Below are 16,079 nucleotides of genomic sequence, written 5' to 3' on the forward strand. Positions count from 1 at the left end.
ATTCATTAAAAATTCGCTGAGTTATCACTTCCGGAAGGATGAAAAAAGTGGTTTCGAGAAAAACGCGTTTAAAGTTTTCAGTTTGGTTTTCTCGATGTAAATGTTAAAATCGGGATACTTACAGCTAATCATCTATTCCAGGCCCATACAGCAGTCCTTCGGCTTCTTCAAAATTTATAAGTAGAAATTTCATAGAAAAATACGATATCGACCGAATAGTCGACGAATGTAGTGGGATATTAGCCGGCGCTACGTACCCGTGGGAGACGCTCGATGCGTGCTTCCGCACGGGTCGACTCAATCATAACTTTTGAATCGTAACGAATATCGATTTGCCCTTTTAGCACAACATTCTAGACAGTTATAGCTATCGAAATCCGCAAAAAAAATTTCGATTTTTTTGACCCAACAAACGAGACTGGACCCTTAATCAATATACGGAACGTGCATCGTCTTCGTTTGAGAATTAAATATAAGCTCTATTATAAATCGCGCAGTTCTCCATAATGAAAGGAATTGTTTCATTGAACTGTTTAATTTTCATGATGCTTTATTTGCCCAAACCGTCTGGGTAAACAATGATCTCCCTATTCAATAATAATGTTCCGCAAAAAAAAGGAATTATCAATGTGATATAATGATAAGTATAAGTTATCGTAGAGTGCATCATTCTGTAAATCGGGCCATATTTTGTTGAAGTGTAAAGGTGAGATTAATGACCTCCTCATCATCAAATCTGGTATTGTGCGAGATTCTTGCGACGTCTGTCCGCGTTCTCTCCCACGAGTTCACGAAGTCATTGCATGTAATCGCTGCAATGTTGTTACTCACAGGTGTTTTTTTTTAAATATAGTTTGCTGTTGCGGTTTTCAGACTTTCTACTGATTTATCCGGTATTACAAAATGTTATAAATAAATTACCCAACACGTGCCACGCATTCATAATACAATACTAACGCTTCTATTTAATTCAGATACATTCAAGTTGCTTTTCGATGCAAATATATGAAATGTTATCTTTGTATCTTGAGAAGCACGAGAAAAATGTATCTATAATATAATTACTTCATATTAGTGAAAATATGTTTGATATTTGATGTTTTAATGCATAATAAAAGTTCGAGAATCGTCTTCGCTCTAATTTTTAGCGCTTTGTTAAATAAAATTTGTTTGTAATAAACCCAAGTAGCACACAGCGCTTACAAAGCATTAAAAAAGGGCATATAATCGCTTTTTAGCGCTTTGCAAGCGCTGCTGTACTACTTGGGTATTATCGAATACATTATTAAGATACAAACAGACATTTTGTTACGCACTATTAATGATACGATAAGATGCAATAAGATATTTTTGAATTTAGAAAGTGTGTCGAAGTAAGATTAGAAGTCCATAAAACAAAAACTCGCATTTTATTATTATATGCTTTAGCGAAGCTGTAGGATATTCAAGGAAATTTCCACCGCTTTTTAATGCTCGTAAACAAGGACGTATCTTGTGGATTGTCGTTGCAGATAATAACGATAAAGAATTATATCTCCTATACATGCGCTACATTTCATATCGAGGGAGTTGATACGCTCTTAATTAGGTCTACTTTAAAATTACTAGTCTCAACATCAAGAATCAATAATTGTTAGCTCATGTAAGGAAAGTTACAAATGCATAGTATTCTCATATCTTTACAATTCTAGCTTTGTAACATTTACTATCTTTCATTTTTAGTTTTTTACATAAAAGTTCTTGCAAGAAAGAAGATAATTTTAAAAATATCGCATTTATAGTGTTTTTAAAAACATTTCTTAATTTTTTAATATTTTTCTCAGTATAAAGAGAATTTGAGAGAAAATTGAATTGGAACGGGAAGTAAACCGGTTTTAATTTATATATATATAAATTAAATTTTAAGTACTGTAAAGTGATATGTTCATGACGTCTCATTGATGTTAAAGTCATTAAGACATTATTAAGATGTTATTTATACGACGTTATTTAACGTTATTTTAGTACTTGTAAAAAAAAGGTAAATAGAAATAAAATCATTATATTTAGAAGTTACTATAAATAGATTTTAAATATTAATGTAATTTAAAAAACAAAATTAAACATTAAAGATTAATCTCATCAATATTCGCAGAAGATTAATAATGAGATGTTTATTTGTTTTATATTGACCACATTTTTTGCAGAAGATGGTATTCGTCCACGAGATTGGCAACCGCGAAAATCGAGTTATAAAGTACCTTTTAGAGTGATGCGATTGTGTTTGCTGGGAATGCTTTTACCACTCGCATTCATTGTCGGACCGCTGTATCTAAGATACCGCGTATACTCCGAGCAATTATATGCTTTAGCAATATCAGATCAAAGATTGATCGACAGCAAAGTATCTACCGTTTGGTGTCAAGTAAGCCATTTTATTATTAATATTTTATTCTTAACTTTTTTCTTTTTTAGAAAAAAAAATTCTTAAAAATTTATTAATTAAATCCTAAAAGAAAAAGAGAGAGACAGAAAGGAAAGAAAGAAAGAGAATCATTGTATGTTTAATTATTACGAATTAAATATAACTTTTTTTTCTAATAAAATAGTAAGTTTATAAAGATTACGTTCATATACATATAAGTGCGATATTTGGACTAAGATCTAGTTTCACAATTCACGGTTAACTCTTAATCGAGGTTCAATTTATTCCTCATTTCTTTCCAATTCTAGAATTGGAAAAAGATAAGGAATAAATTGGACCTTGATTAGGTCAAGAATCAACAATAAGTTGTGAAATTGAGTCTAAATAAGTCTTCTTTATTACAAGTAATCTTTTACAATAAATTGTATTTGATCTTTTTTTCTTCTTTTTTTTTTCAAGAAGCTAAAGTTGACGAAGTCGATGATAAATCAATTGTTGTCTGTAGAGCCAAGTGATCAAAGTTAATGCCACGTTCAATGCGTATCTCATGAGTAACGAGCCGGTAGTTGAAAAAGAAGCAATACCCATCTCGATGACAAGACACCTCATTATGGAGGACGACATGAAGGAGTACTGGGGATTCTATCTTTTGCATGGCAGTAGTGTCACTGTTTCAACTTGTGTAAGGTAAAGTTATAAATAAAAATGGGAGCTCGTTATCCTGTAATAAAATTCAAGAAAAAAATTTTCGTCACCTATATGCAATAACTATTGCTTATATGTATATCCACTTAATTCTCTCATTCTCAATTAAAATTTATTTTAACGTTTTAGGATATAATAATATATAATAATAATTTAATTATTTACATTATTCTGTTATAAAGATATGAATGCTTCACTGTTTTTAGATGGCCAGGCGCTTCTTTAACGATAATTCGTGGCTTCAAAAATCTTCATGAATGCGCTTTTATCGGAGATGATAGTAGCGAGGAACTCGAGGAACTCGTCGAAATCGCTAAGGAAGAAGATCTTGATGTAAAGAGCACTACGGAGGTATCCTTTCTCTCAAAAATAGATTTTTCTTTTTAAAGATGTATAAAACACTTTTATTTAAGCTATATTTTTTTATTACAGACAGTGCGTCTTAGCAACGTACCTGACAAAATGAGACGAGCAGACCAAGACGTACATTTTTATCATGAAGATAAAACTCTTCGTTTGAATATTTCTAAATCATCTACACATCAGAGCAGTCACGAGTTGGACCCTGAAACAATGCGAAATATCCTTACCCAACTTTTGGCCAAGACCGATTATACAAAGAAGAAGCAGAAAAAGAATCTACATCATTATTATGAAGCAGTCTTCAGGGATATCATCAATATGGATAAACCAGTAACAAATGGGATAACTCATCCTAGAAATTTACAAGATCAGCTTCAAGAAGAATCAATAAGCAGATTTGACAATAATAAAAAGATATCAGAAAATAGCACAAAGTGCGTTATTTTTCTTACTGATTAATAATTATACCTTAATAAATATTCCCATCCTTTTCTCTTTTATTAGTTGGAAAATTAACATTAAATGTATTATTAATTAAATTTGATTCTGCAGATTGTAACGTAGTCTTTTTTTATATATGTATAATTAAATTTCTTTTCTTATCTTTTTTCTTTATAATTAAGAATTGTGTACTCAATTGTTCCAGATTTATGGTAACGCCTTCAAAAATACCAGTTTCTTTTCAAGAAGAACAGTACAATTACAATGAATCTGAGAGCCAACAGAATTTCACGTTTTCGCCTAATTCGCGTCCAAATTCTACAATATCCATCAGCAAGCAAATGGAATCTAGTATGGCACAAGAAATCGTGAAGGTGCAAGAAGAATCGAAAACTAAACAGACAAATTCTGAGGAAGTATTTCAAGATGTTTTACGAAAAATCAATTCCTTAGGTGATCGCAGGAAACAGATATTGCATAAATTAATGGATACGATTGACATGCAAGCCGGTGCCAAAGGTGCTGCGTTAAAAGAATTGGTGAACGACACGATGAATGATAAGAAATTGTCGAGAGAAGCTAAATGGCGAAGAAGAAGAGATTTAGTGCTTTCATCGCCACTTTATCAAGAATTAACGGAGGAAGATGAAGATGGCGACGCAGCGATAGAAGAGGTAAACATTTTATTTCATATTTCTTGTGTTTTAAATTATTAATCTAAAATGTATTAAATTAATTATAATTACTCTAGAATAACTTATAGATATTCCTATACAAAACAATTATAAATTTTAATAAATATTCATTTAAATAGTACTATATACCTAAATATATTTACTAAATATATATATATATATATATTTATAATATGAATATATATTTATTTGGTACAATTATAAGAACCATTTATTTGATTTAAATATCATTTTTTATCAAATAAATATTTATTTACTATAAGTTTAGTTGATACCATTCAAACAAATATTTATTAAAACTTTATAAATTTTTTTCAGTATGTTTATGTTGAAAACAATAAAGCAGACAGCACCAACTAAAAGTAACATAATGTCAATGTTATTTTCACAGTCAATAATGTAACCGTTATGTAACATCACGTGTTATATTACATTTATATAGTTGAGAGAGAAATTATAACATTGATATTATGTTATTTTTAGTTAGTGTCGACTGGGAGATTTATATAGGAAAGTTTCACTAACTCTCTCTCTCTAAAATTCACTAAAGAATCTCCGTCGTTCAAAAATAATGCACGAAAATATATTAAAACATAAAATAATATTATTTTCATTATTGATAATACACTGTCCTCAACTTGGGAATAGTTACCTATGTAACTTATTTTTATACACCAACAGCATCAGTAGCAAGGAAAAATTAAACTCACATCAGTCATAATGGTGTTTTTTTTATCTACTGATCAGGAATCTATACACATTTAAAAAATTTATTTTTACTATTTTTAAAAGAATCATTCAGTAAATGTATATTGAGATCCGATAATCTCGATTTGATGCAACTCGCCGGCTCGCGTAAAGGAGCACGGCAGTGTTTCGCGCCATGTCTTAGTGTCGAGACACTACCGTGTCTCCAGATACATAATGATTTAAAATATTAAATAAAACAATCAATAATATAAATACAATAAGTAATTATGATAATAGTGATTTTTAATTGTGGGATAAAAATATTTTGAGTGATTATAGAAAAATATAAAGAACAATTAGCTGAATATTTCCGAGTTAAATCAATGATTTGATCGATGGATTTTAATTCACCATTTGTAATAATGAATAGAAAGATGTACGTCTCACAAGGAGAGGCTATGCTCTGTTCTTCACTGATTCTGATCAAAATTATAGCAATGTTAGAGGAGCCTACCAAGTGAACACTTGTAAAGTCGTTCCCGCTAATAAGTCTTAGAAGCCGAGTAATTGGTTTTATTGGTTTGACTTTGGGTGGCATCGTCAAGGTCAAGTCAAGATTGACCTTGCGACCAGTAAATACATCTTATTAAATCCTATCACTTTTGTCTAATAATAAATAATAAATAATAAACTTTTGTCTAAGACATTTTTCTCAAAAATGCATACTTTCCGAGATTTTGGTTTGTTTTTAGATTTTTGGTATATTTTTAAATACCCATTACTCGGCTTGTAAGGCTCATTAGCGGGACCAACTCTACAGGTATTCATTTGGTAGGCTCCCCTGACATCGCTGCAAGTTGGATTAAAATCGGTGAAGAGCAGAGCGTAGCCTCTTCTTGCAGGGATGGGAAGTAACTCGTTATTTGTAACGAAGTTACAGTTAGAGTTAATTTTTTTCAGTAACTGTAACTTAACTTCGTTACTTTCTTTCCATCTGTAATTATAACTTAACTTAGTTACATCTTTTAAGTAACTAGTAACTAATTTAATAGTTACTTTCATAGTTATTTTATATATTTTAAACATATTTATCAATTTTTAGTGTGCGGTAGTGTCCATTTGGCGCTACAAATAGTTCGAAATATTTGATTAATCAGAAGAAAGAAATTTAATTAAAGCGTTCAATGAACTCTTGTACCTGTTTTTGGTCTATATTAATGGAATCCGTCAATCAAATGCAAGAGCACTCAATGAACGGTTGTAGACCATTTTGGATTAGTGCTGGAATTTATTTGTAACTTAATTTTAGCCGAATATAAAAAGAATTTTTTTTACAAAAAAACATTGTATATGTGTGCTATTTCATATTCATATTCATATTCATATGTGTTTATATTACTTTAACAAAAACCGTCTTTGCTATAGAGGAAGGTCACCGATACCGACATACCACTTTGTTTTTAGACAATATTTCTTAAACAAAAGGTAAAAATACAACTTCAAAAACATAAATACAAAGTAAAAAGTGTCTTCTATTAGATAGTATAAGCAATTTTTATAATACTGTTGGCAATTTTGCAATAATTAAGTTTTTCGTAATTAAGTTTTTCGTAAGTTATGCAAAAATGAGCGTCTGACAAAATGGGCTCCAAAACTGACATAGTAGGTAGTAATGCTACGTATTCCTATTCTTTTTCTTTTACAGGAATTATCTGTATAAAGTACCTATAAGTGAATGTATATAAGATTTTTCAGAATTATTTTACTTCGTTATAAAACATTTTTATTGAATTATATGCATATTTACTTTATGCTGTTCTGCAAGATGCAAATATGTAACGCGATAGTTTTTATAGAGTTGTTCCATATATGCACGATTGCCTTCAGCTCCAATAGACTTATTTGACACTATAAAGCAACATTATAAAGATTAAGTTAGCTCATGAAAAACAATTTGCAAAAGAAAATCGTAAGAATTTTATTTTCGCATTTGTAGAATTCGTTTTTAGCTGATTTGATATAGAAACAAGCCACAAACCTACGAATTGTGAGTTTGTATTTCTTTAATTAGCTAAACAGATCATGATTTTATTAGTATTAATAAAGTGCAATAGTTAGTTTCCGAAAAATAAGGGAGTGCCACTTTAGGAGACCTATGTCAGTATCGGCGACTCTCCTCTACAATTTTTTTCTCTTTTTGAATAAAATTGTATAACATGTAAATGTAAGCTAGTCTTTTTTTTTTAATTGTGCTAGGCTGCGTTACTCTGATGACCCCATGTATCATCCTTGTTTAATATTAGGTGAAAAACGATATATGAAGGTAGTTGGATAACGTTTCTGAATACAGCCCTAATGGTATCGATACTACTAGTAAAAATTTCGATGAAAAAAGTAACTTAAAGTTACTTTTTCGGTAACTGTAACTGTAATGAATTATTTTTCAGAGTCAATAACTTATAATGGTAATTAATTACTTTTTAGAAAGTAACTTTCCCATCCCTGTCTTCTTGTCAGTTATATTCGCAGAATTAGAAATTGCGTAGAAATTGTACATAGTTGCTCTTAAATCAGTGGATCTTTCCATCATACAATTATTTGTTTGCAGTGAGATACAGTATAAATCACATAATGATGTGTTATTAACCTTATCTGTGACTGCCTTTATAGATATTGCGAAGAAACAATTCTTGCAAAGTACGAATATGATTCTCGCTTATTTGTCATCTGAAATTTATTTTGTACCTTTATGAGTTTATAGTAAAATATATTTGAATATTAAAATATATTGCTTATTTTTAAAATGTATAATAATTTTTAATAAGGAAAGCAAATTAAAGAATGCACCTTTGGAAAAATTGTTATGTCAAATTGAAACAACACATAAAGAATATTAAAGTATGTTAATTCTCTTTCAGGATATGTTGCATCCAGATGGTATTGCGGAGGATCGAGGTACTGTAAACGAAACAACTTTGAACGATAGAAGTAATTCTGAGTTCTGGAGTTCGTTTAGCAGTTCTGAAGAACGGTTATTGGAATGCAAAGGTCTTATCCTGAATTTACCTTTAACACCACATCGTTTTTGTACACCCAAACACGAAAGTGATCATTCTATGGCTTCCTTTGCCAATACGGTGACATACAGGTAGATGAAAAAGTTATTGTTTGCGTTAATTGTCTATTTAAAAATAAGAATGGATTTATTTGATTGTTAATTGAATTTTATTAATTACTTCTATTTTCTTAATTAAAGTTTTATGAGTTTTTTTCCAGTAACTTAGTTTAAATAAATACTTCTGTTCAAAATGTAGATACAACTACTTTATGTTAATTGTATACACACATAAAAACATATTTTCATAACATATTCTATATTATTTGATTGTAGAGTACCTCTAAATGGGTATTATTTCTTCGTTTTTAATTCGGAAAATGAAATTCAACCTAATTACGTGAGGGTAAAATTCGATCTTTTGAAGACTGTCTACAATACCTCGAATCCTGTGCACGCATGTAAAAACAGTACGAAGGAGTGTTCGTTACCGTTTAAAATATTTAGTAATGAAAGGACGGTATTAGAATTACCATTAAGTGGAAATGATTCGCAATGGAATGATGAATATATTGGTGTGTCTGTATGTGAACCAAGAACGATGGTTTACACCATTTGTGTCATCATGGTGCCTTTATTAATCCTTTGCTTCGCTTTTCACTAGCAGATTTATCGACACTACTTACGTACGTAACACACATTTTTATTAATGTGATTAATAATACCGTTATTATACCAAAGTCATTTGAAAAAAGAAGGATGATAATACTAATATAATAATAATAATAATAATAATTTACAACGTTTTATATTAATATTCTAATATAAGTTTTACATCCTTCTTTAATTTAAACAAATAATAAATAACAAATATGTATATTTTTGGTTTATCAGTTTATTGCCTAATTATAAAACTTGGCTCGATCTAGTTATAGTAGTAAATATTTATGAATCCTTTGTGCTGTGATTGTATTTTTTTAAGTAACCATGTGTACAGATTTTCGTTAAATATTTCTATTATACTATAATATATATATATATTTATAGTAAAACTATAAATAAGTTTCGAAAGATGTGCGGGTGTTTCCGGAATCAGTTATTCGATATTTAAATCAAAGAAAAAGGGTCAATAAGATCGTTTTTTGACTTTCAATCGACTTCCATTAAATAATTTTTTTGTACTGTATGATTATTAGAAAAATATCAAAAATATATTATTAGAAATATCATTATATGGAAGACAACTCGATCCATAAAGTCCTAATTAATTATTAGTCTAGATATACCACTAATATCTTAAAGTTGTTTTGTTCATTGATGTTATTCGTTTATTCGGCAATCTTCAGAAATTAATATCTTATTAACTATTGCGAAAATGATAGAGGACTTTTCGACTCAGTTTAGTCTGCTCTACTTACTCACGAGAGATTATGCGATCATTACCGGGTACCCTGCATACTAGTTATTGTGAAAAAAATTTTAAATACAAAGAAATAAAAAAACGTTTATAATGATCACGACTCTGTTACGGTACAAAGACTTAAGTCTATAGACAACTAATAGTGATCACTTATTTGTGGACCTTTTAATAGGTACCCATGTGTCAAGAGTAATAAAATTTTTTTTTTATTATGTGAGCTGTATTTATCTTCATATTGGAAACGATAAATAGTCCAAAATAATGTTACGAGAGTAGTATTGAACAACAATATTTTATCAATTCATATTAGTTATGAAAAGAGCTTATTAGGTATTATAGTTGGCATATTTAGAATAATAATTAATAGAGTTTTATGGATCGAGTTTTTTTTCTCACATAGTGATTATTTTGGATATTTTGAATGATCATACAATACAAAAAAATTATTTAATAAAACTCGGCTTTGCAGGCAATAAAACGGCTTTATAGACCCTCTATTTTTTGTTTAAATTAAATAATTAATAATTTGATTTAAATAAACAAAAAAATATATTTGATAAATCAGTGTCGTTCAATATAAAATATTCTTGACTGCATATATATAATGCTTGACGTGATAAAATAAGGGGATTTCTATATTTTTATAATAGAATAATTAATGTCGTCATGATATGTTTGATTAATTCTATATACATACTCGGGAATTTATAAAATTTACCTGAACTTGCTGAATAATTGTACTTATTTGGTAAAAGAACACTATGAAAATAAATCTAATTTAAATCGTACTTTGCAAATACTTGCACATCCTAGAAGTTTTATAGTATTTTATATAGTTATACTAATTCTACTGTAAACGTGTAGATGGTTATAGGATTTGTAGGTATGATAAGAAACCATTTTGAAATTGTCGGAAGAAGCTGTGATCGAAATTCAGTGGTTCTGTGATTTAATTAATTCAATTAGCGAATCGCTGAATTATATGTATCAAAAGGTCTGTTTTCTGTGGCTGAACTAGTGTACACTTTTGGAACTTAAAGTGAGATAGAAATACGTTTGATATTTATTTAAAGCGAGAAAGAGAGTTCTAGAACAGTCTAGTGCAGGAACAGAAAACAGACCAAACGGCTGAATTAGATCGCAGTAATGTCAAGATATTATGATTAGAAGACGAATTTGAAAACGAAGCTCCGATTATATAAAGAGTAGAGGAAAGTCGCCGATACCGACATATCACTTTGTTTTTAGACAATATTTCTTAAACAAAAGGTAAAAATAAAACTTTAAAAACGTAATTACAAATTAAAAACTGTCTTCTATCAGATAGTATAAGCAGTTTTTATAATACTATTTGCAATTTTTCAATAATTAATTTTTTCGTATAAGGTAAGCAAAAATGAGCGTCTGATAAAATGGGCTCCAAAACTGACACAGTAGGCAGTAATGCTACGTATTCCTATTCTTTTTCTTTTACAGGAATTATTTGTATAAAGTACCTATAAGTGAATGTATATAAGATTTTTCAGAATCATTTTACTTCATTATAAAACATTTTTATTGAATTATATGCATATTTACTTTATGCTGTTCTGCAAGATGCAAATATGTAACGCGATAGTTTTTATAGAGTTGTTCCATATATGCACGATTGCCTTCAGCTCCAATAGACTTATTTGACACTATAAAGCAACATTATAAAGATTAAGTTAGCTCATGATCTGTTTTACGGACAGGTGTGTCGGTTTACGCTGCACCCCAATTTTAAATTAAAAATCGTATTATGAAAAGATTAAGAGAAAAAATAATATAAATAAAACTTATTTCGGAAACCACAAGTATTTAAAATGACGTATAATATTATCAATAATATAGTCACTATTATTTAAAGCTCACAATTTGCAAAAGAAAATCGTAAGAATTTTATTTGTGCATTTATAGAATTCGTTTTTAGTTGATTTGATGTAGAAACAAGCCACAAACCTACTTATTATGAGTTTGTATTTCTTTAATTAGCTAAACAGATCATGATTTTATTAATAAAGTGTAATACTTAGTTTCCGAAAAATAAGGGGATGTCACTCTAGGAAACCTATGTCAGTATCGGCGACTTTCCTCTAGATTTACAAATTATACCTTTATTATACATACATATATATATATGTATATGTACATATGTATAGTTTTCTGATTGATGTAATATGTATATATATATATATATATATATATATATATATATAATACTGAGATTACATGGTGCATAATTGTTACTAACCGTTGCAAATACTCTAGATTACACTTGTAAATGTGCTTCGGGTGATACAAGATCGTGATATGATGAGTGAGATATCACATCTAATACTGTAAAACTTCAATCTTGAAGTTAATTATTAAGGAATAAGGTTATTGGACGATACAATTAAATTGAAATACATTATTGGAAAATAAACTTAATTGTTGAAAATAAAACGATCCATTAAACGATTGTATTTAAATATCAAATTTATTCAGATCTTATCAAGAAATTATGATGTGTTCAGAAGCTAAAAAATAATTAAATATGGTATTGGAAATAGTTATAATATATTATATACATATATATAGGAAATGCATTATAATCCCAAAATCTATTTATTATACTCGTCGATATTAAATACTTGCATTGTAATTATATGAATATATTTACATAATTAATTTTGAAATATCTTATTTTTATCAAGAATGTGATGAATATTGTACTATATAATATTTCACTTCTTACGTCGTATAATTATCTCTAAAATAATTTTCTTTTATTTTAACTTTATCACAATTTATTGATATAGAGGTAACTTGTGGCATCGTAACATTGCGTAACTCTCAACGCAGGGAGTTAATATTTATTTTAAATGTCTTATATATAACGCGCGTTTCGATGATCGATATATCATTGGACGCAAGTGCCACACGTGGAAAACAAACACTAATAATGGGATTAGCGTGGGGCGGCTGGTTGACGGCGATAACGAAAATTGATTTCACCCTTCGCGTTCCCCTCAACCACCCTATGGCACGGGGATGCTCCAGTCGAGCGCGTTGACGTTCATGGGACGCTGCGCAAAACTGGCGACACGCCTCTCTCCCACCGGCACACCCCGATGAGACCCCAATAAGCCACACGTGCCCGATAGAACACCGGTTTAACCCATTCAAGAAATGATTTAACTCTGGTAACGGAAATCAATGGTCCTCTCACATTCCGCTAAACCAAAGTTACATAAGGATACTGAGTCGTTATAAAATTGTGGCACGAATCAATGACAATATTTCCAGGCGAGAACCTTAAATTTCAAAAATACACAGAAAGATATTGAAAAAAATCTATAAAGAGTTTATGAAAAAAATGAAACATTTTTTTAACATTTCAACGATGGCTTTTAGGTTTTGTTAGAATACAATTTCATGTAATTTATAATATTTATATAATTACGAAAATCATAAAAACAATTTGTGAATTATTCTAACAAAAATGTGTATCTGTATTGATGCATTCAAAGAAAAATGATAATTTGAAATTTAATAATCTGTGAAGTATATAGTAGAAACGTTGTGATCAAGTAATAAGATGTTAGAGAAGCAGAACTTAAAAAGAAACAGGCAATGTCACATGCAAAATTATTTTATGACTAATTTGCTTTAATTTAATTATAGTTAATTCTTAATTTGACGTTTCATATTATCTTCGTCACTGCGTCGTAATATTTGCTTGATTATTGAAACAGAATAAATAGAATTTTTTATTCAACCCAGTATTTATAGCTATTGCAACAATATTCTAAGATGGCTATCTAACGGTGACACTCATATACAAGTGAAAGTGTTGCTGAGATTTCGAGCAAAACGTTATTGAAACGAGGAGATGGAGGCTGTGCGAGTGTTCGCCGCTGATAAGGAATGCCCCGCCCAGCAGCCCTCTCACAGCAGTCACCCTCCCGCGTCCTCACGTAGAATTGCAGGGTCAAGTTGTTGGAGGGCCAGCAACGGCGTGAGATATTAATCTCGGGGATTAAATGGACAAATCGACGGAAGATTAATTTTTAAGGTACCGTAAAGTGAAAGGATTATCTCGACGTTTAATTAATAGTTACGCTACGTCGTTCTGTAATTAATCGTAGCTTTTAATTTTTTACGGGTTCTGCCATGTTTCGCTACGCGCGGACGAGTTTGGGTTTGGAGATAAATATACTAGAGAATTATAGTTTTGTGTGTGTGTGTGTGTGTGTCGGAATATTTATATTTATATATTGCACTGTCGATGTACTATGAACGAACGTACTTATAATTACGATTCCGCGATATCGCTAAATTTATAACACATTTATATTATAGGTATAAATCTTCCGTCTGTATTCTCTCTCTCTCTCTCTCTCTCTCTCTCTCTCTCTCTCCGTCGATATTAATCATTTTCTGATTTTTATATGAAAACGCAAAGACCGCGATAAGAGTCACGTGAGTCAATCTCATGAGGCGATGGCAATATTAATACCTTATTCTTATTCATTGACACGCGCAAATTGGCCGCGAGTTGCCAGGCCTGTGGGAAACCGCTACAAAATATTCTCCATTAAATTCTATGGGGCACCCTAGGGGTGCCTCTTTGTCGAATTTTCTGTAATGTGACTTTCGTTGGACTGGTTATTTTTCAAATTTTCTCTGTGTATATTATCGTATAAAGGAATAATATTGTATTTTATGCGACTATTGTACAGAAAATATAATATTACACTTAAATTGATTTTAATTAAATATATACAATAAATAACAAAAAGTATTAAAGAATATAGCGGCTTGATTAATAAGCTCGAATAAGCAATTTTACAGAAACATTTTATTATACAATAAGAAAATAATAATATTGATGTGTCTGTAAAATAATTTTAGATGATACAGGATCCTAAACTGTATTCGTGCGCGCGCGTACATCCTTTTTAATAAAATAAAGGGAAACGATTTTTATGAAACCTCCCCCCCCCCCCCAAAAAAAATTTGAAATATAAATTGGATAGGCTCTATTAAATGATGATATTTTCAACTTCTGGTTCCAACCGGATATAAATTATCCAGACAAGATATTGAATTTTTAAAATATAACATGTATTTTTTTTATTGCATATTCGAATTATAAAATAAAACAAAAAACTTTTGTGTTAAACATTTTTTTGGAAATACTTCTATTGAAATAAATGAATTGATCTTGAAAGTAAATGAAAAAATAAACTTTATTGTGATAAAAAATTCAGTTTCCGGGGATATCTCATTTTCAATCAAAACTGAAAATTGAAGATATTATACCATTTGATAAAGCATACTCGATTAACTTGTCGAAATGTTTAAGATTTCTTATAAAAAATTACTTCTTTTTTATTAAAAGAAACTGTATATGTCTGGGACATCCTGTATATACGTAACATAGTAAATAATAGTTAACAAAATATTCTTGGAAAAGGTATAACGATACTTGATTATTAATATAAAATTGGCATTCAAAAGAAGTGATAAAATTGCATAGTTACATTACGCTGGGACTGCGTAGAGTCACACCGAAAAATGAAATGGGTGATGCATTCACGAAGATTCTTCCCAAACAATCAACTTTCGATTAGCCGGATTTGATGGGCATAAAAAACGATGCCCTGCTTAGTATACATTAAGGGTGAGAGAGCAGCGCTACCCCCCATCGTCAAGTGGCCACCAGCTATGGGTTGTTTTATTGTGACACCTCGGGAGGGTGCTACAGATTTTCCAGTAGGATGCGTCGGGGTGTCATCGTCGGAGCTTGATTAGATAATATCATTCTTAATGCTCATTCGAGCGTCATTACGAGCCAATCTGCGTGGGAGCTGGTTTGGTTTTGGGTAAGCGCAATGTGCGATAACTATCTGCAGAAAATCAATGGTAGATAACTATTATTTATCAATTTTAAGTTACAAAAATGCATCTTTTCCCTTGACTGATATATTTATACATAATATAAGGAAAAAATTAATAAATTTATATACAACAATAATTTGGAGGAAATGTATATCTAATGCGTGAATAAATATAGTAAATTACTTATAAATAGTTACCATTACACACGCGGACATCTATAGTCGAGGGAGTAACCACTTAATGTAATCGTGGGACAGAGTCCTCGAAATTATTATAAAATTCATATGAAATCTCTATGTATAATCCGATAATTACATATGCAACCACGATAAATCATTGTATAATATTAAATAAATTCGTATATTTTACCAAATGACTTGATATGTAGTGAAAAAAATT

General features: G+C 30.1%; 1 protein-coding gene across 1 annotated transcript in view; it reads left to right on the forward strand.

The window, feature by feature from the left end:
• LOC108768236 (uncharacterized) overlaps nucleotides 1-9,105 on the forward strand; it is a 14,370-nt gene extending 5,265 nt beyond the window's left edge. Inside the window, exons 8-14 of the mRNA XM_018518601.1 lie at nucleotides 2,187-2,404; nucleotides 2,910-3,091; nucleotides 3,316-3,460; nucleotides 3,542-3,906; nucleotides 4,119-4,587; nucleotides 8,217-8,446; nucleotides 8,690-9,105. Coding sequence (XP_018374103.1) covers nucleotides 2,187-2,404; nucleotides 2,910-3,091; nucleotides 3,316-3,460; nucleotides 3,542-3,906; nucleotides 4,119-4,587; nucleotides 8,217-8,446; nucleotides 8,690-9,017 — 1,937 coding nt within the window. The 3' untranslated portion in view covers nucleotides 9,018-9,105. The remainder of the gene's footprint in view (nucleotides 1-2,186; nucleotides 2,405-2,909; nucleotides 3,092-3,315; nucleotides 3,461-3,541; nucleotides 3,907-4,118; nucleotides 4,588-8,216; nucleotides 8,447-8,689) is intronic.
• Nucleotides 9,106-16,079: the final 6,974 nt, after the last annotated feature.

Source organism: Trachymyrmex cornetzi, unplaced genomic scaffold, assembly GCF_001594075.2.
Source record: "Trachymyrmex cornetzi isolate Tcor2-1 unplaced genomic scaffold, Tcor1.1 scaffold77, whole genome shotgun sequence".
Taxonomy (NCBI): Eukaryota; Metazoa; Arthropoda; class Insecta; order Hymenoptera; family Formicidae; genus Trachymyrmex; species Trachymyrmex cornetzi.